At 42.4% G+C, this 17,387-nt stretch overlaps 1 protein-coding gene across 1 annotated transcript in view; it reads right to left on the bottom strand.

Annotated features, from left to right (window-relative positions):
* FAM120A (family with sequence similarity 120A) overlaps nucleotides 1-15,595 on the bottom strand; it is a 189,423-nt gene extending 173,828 nt beyond the window's left edge. Inside the window, exon 1 of the mRNA XM_049896569.1 lies at nucleotides 14,819-15,595. Coding sequence (XP_049752526.1) covers nucleotides 14,819-15,292 — 474 coding nt within the window. The 5' untranslated portion in view covers nucleotides 15,293-15,595. The remainder of the gene's footprint in view (nucleotides 1-14,818) is intronic.
* Nucleotides 15,596-17,387: the final 1,792 nt, after the last annotated feature.

The following is a 17,387-nucleotide window of genomic DNA, read 5'->3' as shown; positions in this document are numbered from 1 at the left end:
TGCACCCATAACAAAGAATCAAGAAACCTTCCAGAGGAAGAGAAATCCTTGGAATTAACAGAGGAAATTTTCAAAAGACTAATCTCTTCAAGAGATCAGGAAGGATATCAGGCAAAATGCAGACCAAGCCAAGGAACACACACACAAAGAAATAGAGGAGCTTAAGGTTATACAAGGGCATAATGACAAATTTAACAGACTGCAAGAATCCACATAGACAGCAAACAGAAATCCAAAAGATTAACAATATCAGAATTAGACACCTCAAAAGAAAGTCAGAGGAGCAGAATTGAGGCAATGGAAGTCAGAATTAGTGTGATTGAAGATAATGCACTGGGCACCAACTTATTTAAGAAAAAATCATAAAAAAATGAAGAAACCCTAACAAGTATGTGGGACTCTATCAAGACAAGTAACCTACAAGTGATTGGAGTACCAGAACGGGGGAGGGGGAGGATAACAGAGAATACAGAGAGAATTACTGAAGATTTGTTGGCAAAAACTTCCCTGAATCTGTGAAAGATGAGGCCATAACCTATCCAAGAAGTTCATCGAACCCCACACAAGGCAGATCCCTAAAGAAAGTCACCAAGACATATCATAATCAAACTTGCCAATACCAAAGATAAAGAGAGAATTTTTAGAATGGGTAGGGATAAACAAAAAAATCACCTAAAAAGGAGAGTCAATAAGGCTAAGCTCAGACTACTAAGCACAAACTATGCAGGCAAGAAAACAACGGGATGACATATTTAAAGCCTTGAAGGAAAAAAAAATTGCCAGCCAAGAATTATATATCCAGCAAAACTGTCTCTCTAATATGATGGTGAAATTCGGGCATTTCCAAAGAAACCAAACCAAAATCACAAGAAATACTAAAGGGATTCCTCTGGTTAGAAAATCAATAACAAGAGTTAACAACCAAGACCAGAACACAAGAAAGATCAACGTGATATCAACCCAGATAGGGAAGTCACAAAAATAAATCAAAGCTAAAATGCCTCTAAATAGGTAAACAGGGATGTCAATATGTAAAAGATGACAAGATTAAAACCAAAAAGAGGGACTAAAAAATATAGTCACAGATCTTTCATATGGAGAGGAAGTCAAGGCGATATAAAGGAATAAAAGATTGGTTTAAGCTTAGAAAAACCGGGGTAAAAATTAAGGTAACCATAAAAGAAACTAACACTTCTACACATCAAAATGAAAAACATAAAGACCCAGCAAACACAAAATCAACAACAATGAAAAAGATGAAAAGAAAATACATGAAGAAAAACGACTCAGCACAGAAAATTAAGTGGAACAAAGAAACTGTCAACAACACAAAGAAAAATACATCAAAATGACAGGAATAAAATCATACCTATCAATAATTACACTGAACGTAAATGGACTGCAGGGTCACTATGAGTCAGGATCGACTCGACGGCAATAGGTTTGGTTTGGTTTGGTTTTTTGGTAAGTGGACAAAATGCGCCAATAAAGAGACAAAGAGTTGCAGAGTGGATTAAAAAATACGATCCATTTATATGCTGCCTACAAGAGACACACCTTAGATTTAAAGACACAAACTAAGACTCGAAGGATAAAAAAAAATGTTATCAAGCAAACAACCATCAAAAAAAAGCAGGAGTGGCAATATTAATTTCTGACAAAAGAAACTTTAAAGCAAAACCCACCACAAAGGATAAGGAAGGACACCATATAATACTCTTAACAGCACCAAAAGGAGAGATAAGTAGCTCCACAGTAACAGTAGGAGACTTCAACACACCACTTTTGGTGAAGGGCAGAACATCCAGAAAGAAGCTCAATAGAGATACGAGAGTTCTAAATGCCACAATCAACCAACTCGATCTCACAGACATACACAGAACACTTCACCCAACAGCAGTCAAGTGTATGTTCTTTTCCGACGCACATGGAACATTCTCCAGAATAGACTATATAGTAGGCCACAAAGCAAGCCTTAACAGAATCCAAAACACTGAAATATTACAAAGCATCTTTTCTGACCATAAAACCATTAAAGTAGAAATCAATAACAGAAAAAGCGAGGGAAAAAAATCAAATACATGGAAACTGAACAACAGCTTCCTGAAAAACTACTAAGTTATAGAAGGAATTAAGAATGGAATCAAACAAGAATGAAAACACACCCTATCAGAACATTTCGGACACAGCAAAAGCAGTGCCCAGAGATCAATTTATAGCAGTAAATGCACACATCCAATAAGATGAAAGGGCCAAAATCTAAACATTAACCTTACAACTTGAACAAGTACAAGGCAGCAAAAGAAGCCCTCGGGTACTAGAAGAAAGGAAATAATTAAATTAGAGCAGAATTAAATAAAATAGCAAATAGAAAAACAATTCAAAGAGTTAACAAGACCAAAGCCTGGTCCTTAGAAAAGACTGACAAAATTGATAAGCCATTGGCCAAACTGGAAAATTTGACAGAAAGCAAATAACCTGAATAAGAAATAAGACGGGCAATACCACAAGAGACTTAAATAAAAAGGATCATAACAGAATACTATGAAAAATTCTGCTCGAACAAATTTGAAAACCTAGAGGAAATGGACAAATTTCTAGAAACACAATACCTACCTAAACTAACACAAACAGAGATAGAACAACTAAACTTTTAACAAAAAAAGACATTGAAGAGTTAACTAGTAACTAAAAAGCTTCCCCCACAAAAAACCCTGGCCCATCTGGGAACCATGGTTCCAGGGGACATCTAAGTCAACTGGCATAGTAAAATCTATTAAGAAAACATCCTGCATCCCACTTTGAAGACTGGCGTCTGGGGTCTTTAATGCTAGCAAGCAGCCATCTAACGCTAAAGCAGCCATCTAAGATGCATCAACTGGTCTCAACCCACCTGGATCAAAGGAGAATGAAGAACGCCAAGGAAACAAGGTGAATACAAGCCCAAGAGACAGAAAGGGCCACATGAACCAGCGACTACATCATCCTGAGACCAGAAGAACTAGATGGTGCCAGCTACAACTGATGGCTGCCCCGACAGGGAACACACCAGAGAACCCCTGAGGGAGCAGGAGAGCAGTCGGATGCAGACCCCAAATTCTCATTAAGACCAGACTTAATGGTCTGACTGAGACTAGAGGGACCCCAGTGGTCATGGCCCCCAGACCTTCTGTTGGCCCAGCACAGGAACCATTCCCGAAGCCAGCTCTTCAGGCATGGATTGGACTGGACAATGGGTTGGAGATGGATGCTGGTGAGGAGTGAGCTTCTTGGATCAGGTGGACACTTGAGACTATATTGGCATCTCCTGCCTGGAGGGGAGAAGAGAGGGTGGAAGGGGTTAGAAGCTGGGGAAATGGACACGAAAAGAGAAAATGGAGGGAGAGAGCGGGCTGTCTCATTAGCCGGAGAGTAACTGGGAGTGTGTAGCAAGGGGTATATGGGTTTTTGTGTGAGAGACTGACTTGATTTGTAAAGTTTCACTTAAAGCACAGTAAAAATTATTAAAAAAAAAAAAAAAACCCTGTCCCGGATGGCTTCACTGCAGAGTTCTACCAAAATTTCAGAGAAGAGTTAACACCACTACTACTAAAGGTATTTCAGAGCATAGAAAAGGATGGAATTCTCCCAAACTCATTCTATGAAGCCAGCATAACCCTGATACCAAAACCAGGTAAAGACACCACAAAAAAAAGAAAATTACAGACCTATATCCTCCATGAACTTAAATGCAAAAATCCTCAACAAAATTCTAGCCAAAAGAATTCAACAACATATCAAAAAAATAATTTACTATGACCTAGTCAGATTCATACCAGGTATGCAGGAACGGCTCAACATCAGAAAAACAATCAATGTAATCAATCATACAAATAAAACAAAAGATGAGAACCACATGATCCTATCAATTGATGCAAAAAAGGGCATTTGACAAAGTCCAAAACCCATTCATGATAAAAACTCTCTGCAAAATAGCAACAGAAGGAAAATTCCTCGACATAATAAAGGGCATTTATACAAAGCCAACATCATCCTAAATGAGAGTCTGAAAGCATTCCCCTTGAGATCAGGAACCAGACAAGGATGCTCTTTATTGCCACTCTTATTCAACATTGCGCTGGAGGTCCTAGCCAGAGCAATTAGGCTAGAGAAAGAAATAAAGGGCATCCAAATTGGTAAGAAGTATCTCTATTTGCAGATGACATGATCTTTTACACAGAAAACCCTAAAAGAATCCACAAGAGAACTACAGAAGAGTTCAGCAGAGTATCAAGATACAAGATAAACATAGAAAAATTAGTTACATTCCTCTACACCAACAAAGAAAACTTCAAAGAGGAAATCACCAAACCAATACCATTTACAGTAGCCTCCAAGAAGATAAAATATTTAGGAATAAATCTAACCAGAGATGTAAAAGACCTATACAAGGAAAACTGCAAGAAACTAAAAGAGACCTATATAAGTGGAAAAATATAACTTGCTCATGGATAGGAAGACTTAACATTGTGAGAATGTCAATTCTACCCAAAGCGATCTACAGATACAATGCAATCCTGATCCAAATTCCAAGGACATTTTTTAATGAGATAGAGAAACAAATCACCAAATTCATATGGAAAGGGAAGAGGCCCCGGATAAGTAAAGCATTACTGAAGAACAAAGTAGATGGCCTCATACTACCTGATTTTAGAACCTATTATACCACCACAGTAGTCAAAACAGCCTGGTACTGGTACAACAACAGATACATAGACCAATGGAACAGAATTGAGAATCCAGGCATAAATTCATCCACCTATGAGCAGCTGATATTTGACAAACACCCAAAGTCCATTAAATGGGGAAAAGATAGTCTCTTTTACAAATGGTGCTGGCATAACTGGATATCCATCTGCAAAAAAAATGAAACAAGACCTATACCTCACACCACGCACAAAAACTAACTCGAAATGGATCAAAGACCTAAATATAAAATCTAAAACAATAAAGATCATGGAAAAAAAATAGGGACAACACTAGGAGCCCTAATACAAGGCATAAACAGAATACAAAACATAACTAACAGTGCACAAACACCAGAAGAGAAACTAGATAACTGGGAGCTCCTAAAACTCAAACACTTATGCTCATCAAAAGACTTCACCAAAAGAGGAAAAAAGCAACCTACAGACTGGGAAAAAAAATTTGTCTATGACATATCTAATCAGGGTCTAATCTCTAAGATCTACAAGATACTGCAAAGCTTGAACTACAAAAAGGCAAATAACCCAATAAAAATGGGCAAAGGATATGAACAGGCAATCCACCAAAGAAGACATTCAGGCGGCTAACAAATATATGAGGAAATGCTCATGATCACTAGCCATTAAAGAAATGCAAATCAAAACTACAACAAGACACCATCACACCCCAACAAGGCTATCATTAATCCAAAAAACCCAAAATAACAAATGTTGGAGCAGTTGTGGAGAGGCTGAAACGCTTTTACACTCCTAGTGGGAATGTAAAACGATACAACCACTTTGGAAATCAATTTGGTGCTTCCTTAAAAAGCTAGAAACAGAAGTACCATACGATCCAGCAATCCCACTCCTTGAAATATATCCTAGAGAAATAAGAGCCGGCACACAGATAGATATATGCACACCCATGTTCACTGCAGCACTGTTCACAATAGCAAAAAGATGGAAACAACCCTAGGTGCCTATCAACATACAAATAACCAAAAAACCTGCCGCCATCAAGTCGATTCTGACTCAGTGGCAGAGTGTTCAGTTTGAATCCGCCAGGTGCTCCTTGGAAATCACATGGGGTGGTTCTACTCTGTACTGTAGGGTCACTATGAGTCAGACTGGACAAACGGATAAACAAATTATAGTATATTCACGCAATGGAATACTACGCAAAGATAAAAAACAATAAATCTGTGAAACATCTCATAACATGGATTGATCTGGAAGGCATTAAGCTGAGTGAAATTAGTTGCAAAAGCACAAATATCGCGTGAAACCACTATTAAAGAACTCAAGAAAAGGTTTAAACACAGAAGAAAGCATTCTTTGAGGGTTACAAGGGTGGGGAGGGAGAGGGAACAGTAGACAAGAATTACCTTAGGTGAAGGGAAGGACAATGCACTATACAGGAGAAGTCAGCACCACTGGACTAAACCAAAAGCTAAGAAGTTTCCTGAACACAACCAAACACTTCGAGGGACAGTGTAGCAGGGCGGGGGTCTGGGGACCACAGTTTCAGGGGACATCTAAGTCAGCTGGCATAACAAAGTTTATTAAGAAAATGTTCCGCACTCCACTTTGGAGAGCAGTGTCTGTGGTCTTAAAACCTAGCAAGCCCCCGGCTACAACTGATGACTGCCCTGACAGGGAACACAACAGAGAACCCCTGAGGGAGAAGGAGAGTAGTGGGATGCATACCCCAAATTCCCCTAAGACCAGACTTAATGGTCTGACTGAGACTAGAGGGACCCCAGTGGTCATGGCCCCCCAGCCCCCTGTTGGCCCAGGACAGGAACCATTCCCAAAGCCAACTCTTCAGACATGGACTGGACTGGACAATGGGTTGGAGAGGGATGCTGGTGAGGAGTGAGCTTCTTGGATCAGGTGGACACTTGAGACTACGTTGGCATCTCCTGCCTGGACAGGAGATGAGAGGGTAGAGGGGGTTAGAAGCTGGCAAAATTGACACAAAAAGAAGAGAGTGGAGGGAGAGAGTGGGCTGTCTCATTAGGGGAAGAGTGATTGGGAATATGTAGCAAGGTGTATATAAGTTTTTGTGTGAGAGGCTGACTTGATTTGTAAACTTTCACTTAAAGCACAATTAAAAAAAAAAAAAAAGCCTAGCAAGCAGCCATCTAAGATGTATCAATTGGTTCCAACCCACGTGGAGCAAAGGAGGATGAAGAACACCAAAGACACAAGGAAAATATTAGCCCAAGAGACAAATGGGGCCACATAAAGCAGAGACTCCACCATCCTGAGACCAGAAGAACTAGATGGTGCTTGGCTACCACAAATGACCACCCTGATAGGAAACAAAACAGAGAGTGCCTGACAAAGAAGGAGAAAAGTGGAGCGCAGAACTCAAATTCTAGCAGGAATGACCAGACATAATGGTCTGAGACTGGAGGATCCCCAGTAGATACGGCCCCCCGGATTCTCTGTTAACCCAGAACTAAAAACCATTCTCGAAGCCAACCCTTTAGGCAAAGAACAGACTGGACTGTAAGACATAAAATGATACTCATTACGAGTGTGCTTCTTAGTTGAAGTAGATACGTGAGACTGAATGGGAAGCTCCCGTCTGGGGGCAAGATGAAAGGGAAAAAAATGATAGGAACGTGTTGAATGGATAGGGGAAATCCGGGTGGAAAGGAGAAATGTGCAATCACATTTCAGGGATGGCAACTAGGGTTCCATAACAACGTGTGTACAGATTTTTGTATGAGAAACTTGAGCTGTAAACTGTCACCTAAAGTGTGTGCCCTGCCCCCACAACACACAGATGAATGAAGTCCTAACATATCCTTCTACACAACGAACCTTGAAAAAACAGTATGGTAAGTTAAATAAGCCAGTCAGAAAAGGACAAATATTGCATGATCCCACTTATATGAAATATCTAGAATAGGCAAACGGATACAGACATAAAATAGATTAATTGTTGCCATGGCCTGGGAAAGGAGAGATAGGAAATTAATGCTTAATGGTTACAGTTTCTGTCTGAGGTGGTGAAAAAGCTTTGGAAACAAATAATGGTGATGGCTGCACAACACTGGGAATATAATTACTGCCTCTGAATTGTACACTTAAATAGCAGAATTTTACATTACATATACAGAAAAAACAAAAAATACTACGGTAGAGGAATTGTGGCATATGAAGGTAAAATTGGTTCATGTTGAAGCAGGGTCCTAAAAGCCACAATAAGGAGTCTGGACTTAATGATTTTGTTCAAAGCCTTTCAGCAGGGAGTGGCCCCAGCAAAGATCCGGCAGACCACTCAGCAGTGGTGTGTAAAACGCATCTAAGTGGCGGAGATACAGGGTGTGGGAAGACCTGTTACATCCAGAGGCAATTCTGACTACTACCCGCAGTCAAAGTATATCCTTACAACAGGTTTTACATTCTATTTTCTGCTCTACTTTATTCTGTACCTTTTTTAAAATGCTGGTAAACACCCATTAATTTAATTCCACAACCAGTTAGATTTCGTGGTGGGGACAGTGGAAATGAGGAGGATAATTAGGGTTAAGTGAGAGACTCCTGAGGTAGAACTGACATGGTTTGTCATCATTCTAGGGACTGGCAGGATGGGATGATGAAATGCCAAGGGTGAATCCAGGGAGGTAGTGAGTGTAACTTTGAAGTAGGTGACCACTAGGTTAGGACTAAAGTTAAATTAGAACAGACTGGGAGACTAGCAGATGGTGGAATGAGGAGTAGATCAGTGGGGTAAGCCTGTGGGAGAGGTTTAGAACAGAAGAGGAGTTTCTGGGAGTCTGAAAAATGGTGTCATTTCTCCTCCCCAGTTAATAGAGCATCCAAGCTCTGAAGTAGCTAAAACAAACAAACAAAAAAACCTATTGCTATCCCACTTCCGACTCGTAGTGACCCTGTACTGTAGGACAGAGTAGAACTGCCCCATACGGTTTCCAAGGAGTGCCTGGTGGATTTGAACTGCCGAACTTTTGGTTAGCAGCCATAGCTCTTAACCACTACATTACCAGGGTTTCTCTGAAGTAGCTAAAGAGAAACTGAAATAGTCACTAGAGTTGGAAAATCTGAAGGCCAGGTAAGGGATCAGGACTGTCTGTATGGTGAACAGGAGGCAGTGAAAACGATGTCTAAGTATGTAAAACCAGGGGCTGAAGTCACTGAGGATATTGACAGTGCCTTGGAAATTGTTAGATGTTGAACAGGTAAGTAGATGGTATTGGGGATTATGAGAAGGAACAGTGTGTAACGGAGGTCAAGAGGATTGCGGCGTTTGTGGGAAGTCACAATTCAGTAACCCCAGGAAATGGCAGTGCTTTGATAACGGAAAAGGGTTCAAAGATGTAGGTCGGAAGAGACGGAGTGGGCTTTGTTAGGTCTAACTTTAAACTTTAAAAACCGGAGAGAAACTTAGACTAGGAGAATTGCTGATAAAAAGATTAGCGCTGAAATCACAAACTGGCACCTTGAGAGCCAAAATCTAGCCGGGAGTCCTGTTTTGTTTGGTTCAAACGGTATTTTTTATACGGGATAATTTTTAAAAAATCTGGATTTCTGACTTAAAAAATCTGAAGGCCTGGCAACTATGCTAGCCCTATATGACTTTTAAGGTACACATAGTCTTAGATCTACCAAATGTTTGTGTACTTTCTATCTGCAGGGGGGTTGAATAATTATGGGACACTATGCTTTTTTTTTTTTTTTATGCAGGCATTAAAAAGAATTAGAATTATAAGTACAGAATTGGAAAGATTTTCCATATACTCATGAAAAAATTAAATTGCTAAATAATGCACAGTGATAACATTAATGTTAAAAATTAAAACCAAATTCTGCTAATATAAATTGTAAATGCATAATACAAAATATATCTAGGAAAAGATCTGCAAGGATTTAACAAACTATTCTCAGCGGTTATTTATGAATAAAGAAATAAGATTCTTCATTGGTAGAAAAAAATTTGAACAGTGAATAATCTCATAACAATGATACAGTTTCCCTTTCTAAGAATTGCTATTTTGTCTTCAAGTTCTGAAGCAGTTAAGCTGGACTCAGGTATTTTATCCAGACAATCTAGAAAAATACAGTTGTACAAATACATGTTAGTTAAGCTTATCAGAGTCAAAACTGCTAAAGTAGTGGAAAATAAATATTTTAAATGGATGATTGGCTTCAGTCCTATTTTGAACCTTAAGTATTTCCTAGGCAACTAAAGATCTTTTAGAATAAGGTGCCCTGTGAGGTTTCAGTATCTACTGATGGCCGCTTTCTCCTTTATATACACCTTGCTACTCCTACTCTAACTGGAAAAAACAGTAGAGGCATTTTGCTATCAGAACTGACCTGGAGGAAGGCACATCCCCAAAGTATTTACACAACAAAAGTGAACTTTGACTTTAGCACTGCACTTCCGCCTTGAAGAGATTACTAGTTATTTCTCCCCAGATGTCACTTAATCAGAATCGACTTGATAGCACTGGGTTTAGCTTGGATATTTTTGGTCACGTCATCAGCAGATGCAGTTTCTTCACATGTAAAATGGGCTAACAAAATGTTATGAAGATTAAATGAGATATGAAAGAGGACCTAGGATAGCCTAGTATAATACAAGTTGGTGTCCGTTCCCCATCAAATATAAAGAAACGAAGTCTTCATTCCTAAATATAAATGTGTTATTATGTCAACCATGAAATCTTAAACTACAATCCAATCTTACATTCTTTCCACTGATTTAAAGCATGAACTTTGTTTTATATAAGATCTACATAAATACACGAGAATACTGATAGAATTCCTACAGAAACAAACTCAGGATAAGATCCAGAAAGACTTCATTATACACCCTTACACCTACACCATAAGCAGAAACATTTATGAAAACTCCAGTGATTCAATGCCACCAACATTTTAAAATAAACATAAGTCACTCACTGAACTTTCAAAAGTTAAGATGACTCAAGGCATACAAGGAGAGACTATCCCAGCAATTAGATAAAGCCACATTCAGATTAGGCTGTTTAAGTGACCTAAGTAAAATTAGCTGATAGTTAGGACAACTTCTAATGGTTAAAGAAAAAAAACGTTAATTTACAAAAAAAATACAATTACTCTATCAAAGAAACACTCTTCAAAAAAAAAAAAGGTTTCTCTAAGCAAAGGTGACAGGCAATTACGCCAATTTACAAAACACTGGAGAAGGCTAATCAGAGGATAAGTTTCTGAAAGAGAAATGTTTCATTTACCCAACATTATATATAGTTAAAGGAGCTCTGGTAGCTCAGTGGTTAAGTACTTGGCTGCAAACTGAAATGTCAGTGGTTTGAACTCACCAGCTGCTCTGAGGGAGAAAGATGTGGGAGTCTGCTTCTGTAAAGATTTACAGCCTTGGAAGCCCTATGTGGCAGTTCTACTCTATCCTACAGGGTCACGATGAGTCGGAATCAACTCGATGGCAATGAGTTTGGGGTTTTTTTTTTTTTTCTGGTCAATTCCTTTGTTTTGTTTTTTTTTTTAATTTAACCTTTCTTGAAGAAAAAATAATCATACAGTCAAATAATTTTTATTTACTTTTGGTATATAAAGTTCTGTGAATTTTAAAACTTGCTACCACCACCACAAGCAGGATACAGAACAAACAGTTCCATCACCCCAAAACTCACTCCTGCTATCCTTTTACAGCCACACCTTCCCTCTACGCGTAACTCTCTGGCAAGCACTGAACCGGCTTCCACTACTATAGTTTTATCTGTAGGAGAAAGTCATATAAATAGAATCATACACTACGTAACCTTTTGAGCCTGGCTTCTTTCACTCAGCATAAAGCCTTAAAAGATTCGTTCAAGTTGTTAAAGGTATCAATATTTCCTTCCTTTTTATTACTGAATAGTGTTCCACCATATGGATTTACCACAGTGTTTTAACCATTTGCTCACTGAAGGACATTCGGGTTGTTTCCAGTTTGGAGCTATTATAAGTAAAGCTGTTATGAAACTTTGTACCGATTTCTGTTGGAACAAAGGTTTTCAGGAGGGAAATATCCAGGAGTAGGGTGGCTGAATCATACGTAAATGTGTTTAACTATTAAATAAAACTCCCAAACCGTTTCCCGGAGTGGGTGTGCCATTCTGCAGCCCCACCAGCAAGGGGTCAGAATTTCCAGTTGCTCTGCAACCTCACCAGCACTTTGTATTGTCAGTTTTTATTTGAGCCACTCTAAAAAAGTATGTCAGAGCCCTGGTGGTGCAGTGGGTAAGAGCTACAGCTGTTAACCAAAAGTTCAGCAGTTCAAATCCACCAGCCACTCCTTAGAAACTCTATGGGGCAGTTCTACCTTGTCCAATAGGGTTGCTATGAGTCAGAATTGACTTGACGGCAACGGTTTGGTTTGGTCAAAAGAGATGTAGTGATATATCATTGTGGTTTTAATTTAACCATTTTAATGGGTATCTTTTAAAAATAGCACACACTGCTCTCACTCCCTTAAACAGAGAGCACTGAACATAAATTTTTCTACAAAATCGTCCCTAGGGAACACTGTTCTACCCTCAGGAGCTACTGAAGTACATAGAGCTGTTTGCCTTTCTCTAAAATAGCTCCAGAATCATGTCCTTTTACAGCTTTTTAAAAATCTTCTCCCTTGTTGTTAAGTGTCACTTCTTGCTATTAATGGTGCTCCTGTCTCTGGCACACTTTCCTCTTCACCATCTTCTGAAGCAGAGTTAGAAAACTGATAACTAAGCTTATTAGAATTACATCTAAAAAGGAGTGGGCAGTTTGTGAATGAGAGAGCTTAAAGTATTCTTTGATGAAAAAAGAGAAAGCTTTTTTTTTTTTAATTTTATTTGTTTTTCTTGGTCATTGTACCTAAGCTTCCTGACACCTCGCTTGGCTGCTGAGCAATTTCTAGTAACTGAATTTCTTAGGCTTTTTCCAAAAAGGTGAGGTTGACAAATGAATCATTACTGTATTAATCTGGCTAACTAACACTATCCTATGATTCTTTATCAGGTGTTATAAGCTTATCAAGCAAAATACTTCACAGACAAAATTATCTTGTGTCCAAAAACCTAAGTGGACGAGGTTATTTTAAATCTAGCTTCCACTTATTCAAACATTGGTCATAATTCTGAGCACTTGACAAAGCATGCAAGATATTCAAAGAGGAGCAAAGATAGATAAAGCAATTTTCCAATTAAAAATAATCCAACAGTTCTTTAAGAAGACACAGTGACTGGATACATACTGACTCCAATCATAAGTAATATGTACAATGTTCCTTTGAAAGTCACTTGACTAGTTAAAAATATACACATTGTTACAAAAGCAAAACAACTAAAGTTCACTCTGTCTTTTAAGCAGTATTTTCCATCTCTTAACAAAATGAAACTATTAACAGTTTTTTAATATCTTCTGGAAGTGTATCAAGTCTGAAAAACATTACTTTGTTTCTTAAAGAACCCCTGGCTCAAATTCAGAAAGTGTTAAGCACGCTCAGACTACACTTTCTCTCATCCGAACTTCTCCAGAGGAATGGCACATCCTGTATCTGCCATGCTCACAGACCAATCACTACTCTTCTAGATGCCTGGACCCACAGACTTAAAAACCATTTTCACCAATTACAACAGGATCATGGGTGGGACTTCCGCTATCATTTTAGGCTTAACTACCACCATCTCATCATGTACAGTAGAGGCAATCACAAAGAGTGAAAATTTCAAACTCTGAACTCAACCACAGTTTCAGGCAGAAATAAGGGAATGACAAACAAGTTGGAAGGCACAGAGTGTGGCAAGAGCTAAAAAACTAAAACAGCTTCCCCACAAAAAAATTTTTTATAGGAAGGCAGTGAAAAAGAAAGCAATGAAAACTTGAAGTCAAGAGATCGTTTATTTACATATCATCTGTACAGTCACTCCTGGTTCCTAAAGTTATCCTTTGGCCCAGTTTCAGCTGAGGAGCCATCTGCAAAAGGACAGCAGAATGCCTGATAATGTTAAGCTGTGATTATGATCACAACTGAAGGTCACTGAATATTAACCATGCACAAGAAAAATAAATCCCGTAGACTCATGCCTGTATTTCACGGTCTAAAAACTTCTCCGGATTCACATTATCTTAGCCCCAGATTTTGAACTACTTCTTTCACATCAGACACAGAACACTGGAAAACTTTTAAAAGCTCTTTTTCACACACTCTAGGTCCCAGAATTGACAAAATTTCATGAACATGTCAACTTTTACAGCTCACTGAAATCTAAGACAAAGTCGTAGGCAATTTCTCTCAACATCTGTTTTAAAAGGAGTATCTAAACAGTACTGCGTTCCGAAGAGCAATTCATTCACCTCCTACAAGTTTTACTTCATCCACTAAGGAAAGCGACAGCAGCGCTCTAGCACTTGGATTCGGCTTCTCAGCACTGGCCTTGGGGGCCACTCTTACAATCACAATTCATCCTACTTGCTTCAGTAATAAACCTGTTGCGGTTTATTATATGCTAACTTCGAAACATGAGCGTTTGGTTTAAAGGTGAAGGTTAATCACCTGTCCGGCTCAAGAAGTAGGGTAAACACTAAGTCGATTAGAGATAATGACACTGCAATCTCCAAGTTTTGATCTAGAGCTGCTTATTAATCCTCAAGTGTTCTAAAAAAAACCTGCAGGTATCAGAACGGCCCACTAAGTACAAAGGAGGGTAAGTCTAGCATCTCGACAACAATGAGGGAAAAGTTGGAAGGCGCTAGCCCTTAACTGACATGGCAAAGTTGAGAAGTTCACAGTCCGGGAGGGCCCAGGCGCTTAAAAAACTACAAAGGGAGTTCGTTCATCCATCTTGGGGCCGAGCTCTGCGTTCCAACTCCAGGACCTGCAGAGCCCGGGCCTGGCAAAACTTTTCGTCTGAAAGCTCCGGCTCCCACCTCCAAAAGTTCAAAAAGGAAAAGGAGTTCGCGAACTCGCCGGGCTTCTCCCCGCCCCCAGCACGGCCAAAGAAAGCCTGGCGACATTTTGAGCGCCCGCGCTGGGCCCCAGGGTGGCGGGGAGGGCCCCGAGGACCGCGAGCGCGGCAGGCCAGGCCCGGCCTTACCTTGATGTGGAAGCGGATGAGGGCCAGGCGGATGCAATGGGCCATGCAGACCGGCGGCAGGAACCAGACCTTGGGCGGCGGCGTGCCCTTGTTCTGGACATGGCTGACGATCTGCTGCGCGGTCTGGCGCTCGTTGCCCTGCCGCTTGACCCACTCGTGCAGCCGGGCCTTCTCCAGGGCGCCGTTGAAGAAGACGAAGAGCTCGATGTTGCCGTTGAAGCAAGCCTTGGCCAGTGCCGCCAGGTAGCCGAGCATGTGGTTCCACTGGCCGCCGCTCACCCAGTCCGTGTAGAAGCCGCCGTAAAGGCGGTGCAGGCAGTTGTCGGCGTCGATGAGGAGGCGCAGCGGCGTCTGCGGGGGCCGCTGCCGGCCGCCGCCCACCAGGCTGCCCCGAGCCAGCTTCTGCAGCTCCACCGGGACCACGGCGCTTGGGCAGTGTTTCTCGATGTAGTCCTGGAAGCCCTGCACTCCCATGGCGGCGGCGGCGGCGGCGGCAAGCGGGAAGGCCGGCGGCGGCGGGCCCGTGGCGCTCTGCTCTCCTCGGCCGGGCGGCGGCGGCGGGGACGGCGGGGGCGGGAGCCCGGGGGCGGAGGGCGCGGGGCGGCGGCTGGCGGAGGGCGCGGAGCGGCGCTCTAGGGGGGACTTGTGCGAGTCGGGGGCACGCTCATGGCTGCTGCGGCCGCCATGTGCTGCTGCCTCACAGGGCCATGTCTGGGGAGGGATCTGCCGCCGCCGCCGCTGCCGCCGCTCCGAGGCTGAGGCTGCCGCTCGGCGCGCGGGCGGGCGGGGCGCGGGCGGGCGCGCGGAGGGCGGGCCGGGAACGCTGACGTACGGCCGCCGCTGCACGGGAAGGACGCCCGGCAGGCCGGCGGAAGAGGCGGCGCCCGGCCTGCGGCTGCACCGGGTCGGCGGCCTGTCCCAGCTGCCCGGCCCGCGGTGGCCGGAGCCCGCGCGGGCGGGAAGAGGACCGGAACGGCGCGCGGGCGCTCCCTGCCCGCCGAGGCCGTTGGCGCCCACGGCGTCACCGCGGCCTCACGGAGCATGCGCCGCGGCGGGCGAGTGTAGGAGTGGAGGCCAAGGTCTAGGGTCAAGGGTGAAAGGAAGGCCGCGCGCAAGAGAGCGGACTCCCGGATCCTGGGCCGGCGCTCGACGCCTGACTGCCTCCACGAGCCCTGGAGCTGAGAGAATGTACTGCTCGGCCGCCTCCGGCCACGCCCAAGGAGGCGGGGAAAGAAAGCACCTCCCTGGCCACGCTGCCGGCGGAGAGCAGCCCAAGGGGCGGGGGCGCCGTGCTGGGGCCTGCTTCAGGCCGCTCATCACTCGCAGGCGCGCTTCTTCTGAACGGACTTCATGGCAGGGCTTCGAACTTCTTCGTTCCTTTCGAATCTCTGCTGAGAAGTTGCATTTCTAACAAGCTCCCTGGAAGTTATACTTGAGAATCACCTGATTCAGTTTCTGATTCAGTCTATCTGAGATGGAAATGCAAATTCTCAGCAAGGGGCTCGAACCCGAACGAACCGGTTTGAAGCCCTGCCTCCAGGAGGAATCTTGTAGCGCTCACCTCAGAAACCCGGGCAGGCCCTCGGAAGGCTGGGGCCTTGGCTGAGGTGCCTTCCTCACCAGCATTTGGGAACTGGGGGCAGCACCCTCCAAGCGCCCTAGCGGCCGGCACTTGACCTGGCCAGGAGGGAGGCCTGTGCTCCGAAGTGCCCAGTGTGGGCAGTGTACACTCAACCCCGCTTCTCCGGCTTCTCCGATCGTCGCTCTCTAGTAATTTTGCAAAAAGAAAAGTTGGTCATGGACTTTAAAACTCATGTTACCTTGACTAGTCAGTTAAGGGAAATAAAGAGATGTTGCACTGCTACTTCAAGAAACAATGTTAATTGACTTTGTTGCTAGAATATTTAATACTGAATTTAAAAAATTACAGTCTTGCTCTCTCAGCCTTAATTGTAATTGTGTTTTTAATTAAGTTATGAAAAAAATCTCCCAGACTAGTTAACCCACACAAATGGAGTACTAATACTGAGAAAATAGGAATTCTTGGACGATTCACCACACCTAAACACTTAGTTTATGATACCTTCTTGGAAGAAAATATTGCAATGCTATTATGAGTCGGAATCGGCTCCACAGCATTGGGTTTTGTATGCGCATGAATGTGCGCTTAACTGGCACCTCGTGAATTTACCTGATACATAACAGACTTACATATAGTTTTATCTCTGAATCCATTCAAAGTTTTATTGCAGGCAGTAGCTTAATGAAAACCAACCAAACCCACGGCCCTCGAGTCCATTCTGACTCATAGCGACCCTATAGGACAGAGTAGAACTGCCCCATAGAGTTTCCAAGGAGCCCCTTGTGGATTTGAACAATCGACCTTTTGGTTAGCAGCCGTAGCATTTAACCACTACATCACCAGGGTTTGTGCAGTAGCTTAAGGTCTGGTTTATCATTGTTTCTTCACTTCAAACATTATTTGGCCCAGAGGACTACAGTGGCAGGCACTATAATGCCTGAGAATACAAATGGCCGTAAATGTCAGATAATCACAATAGAGACTTTT

The sequence above is a fragment of the Elephas maximus genome, chromosome 9 (assembly GCF_024166365.1).
Source record: "Elephas maximus indicus isolate mEleMax1 chromosome 9, mEleMax1 primary haplotype, whole genome shotgun sequence".
NCBI lineage: Eukaryota > Metazoa > Chordata > Mammalia > Proboscidea > Elephantidae > Elephas > Elephas maximus.
This window is presented reverse-complemented; position numbering and strand designations above follow the sequence as displayed.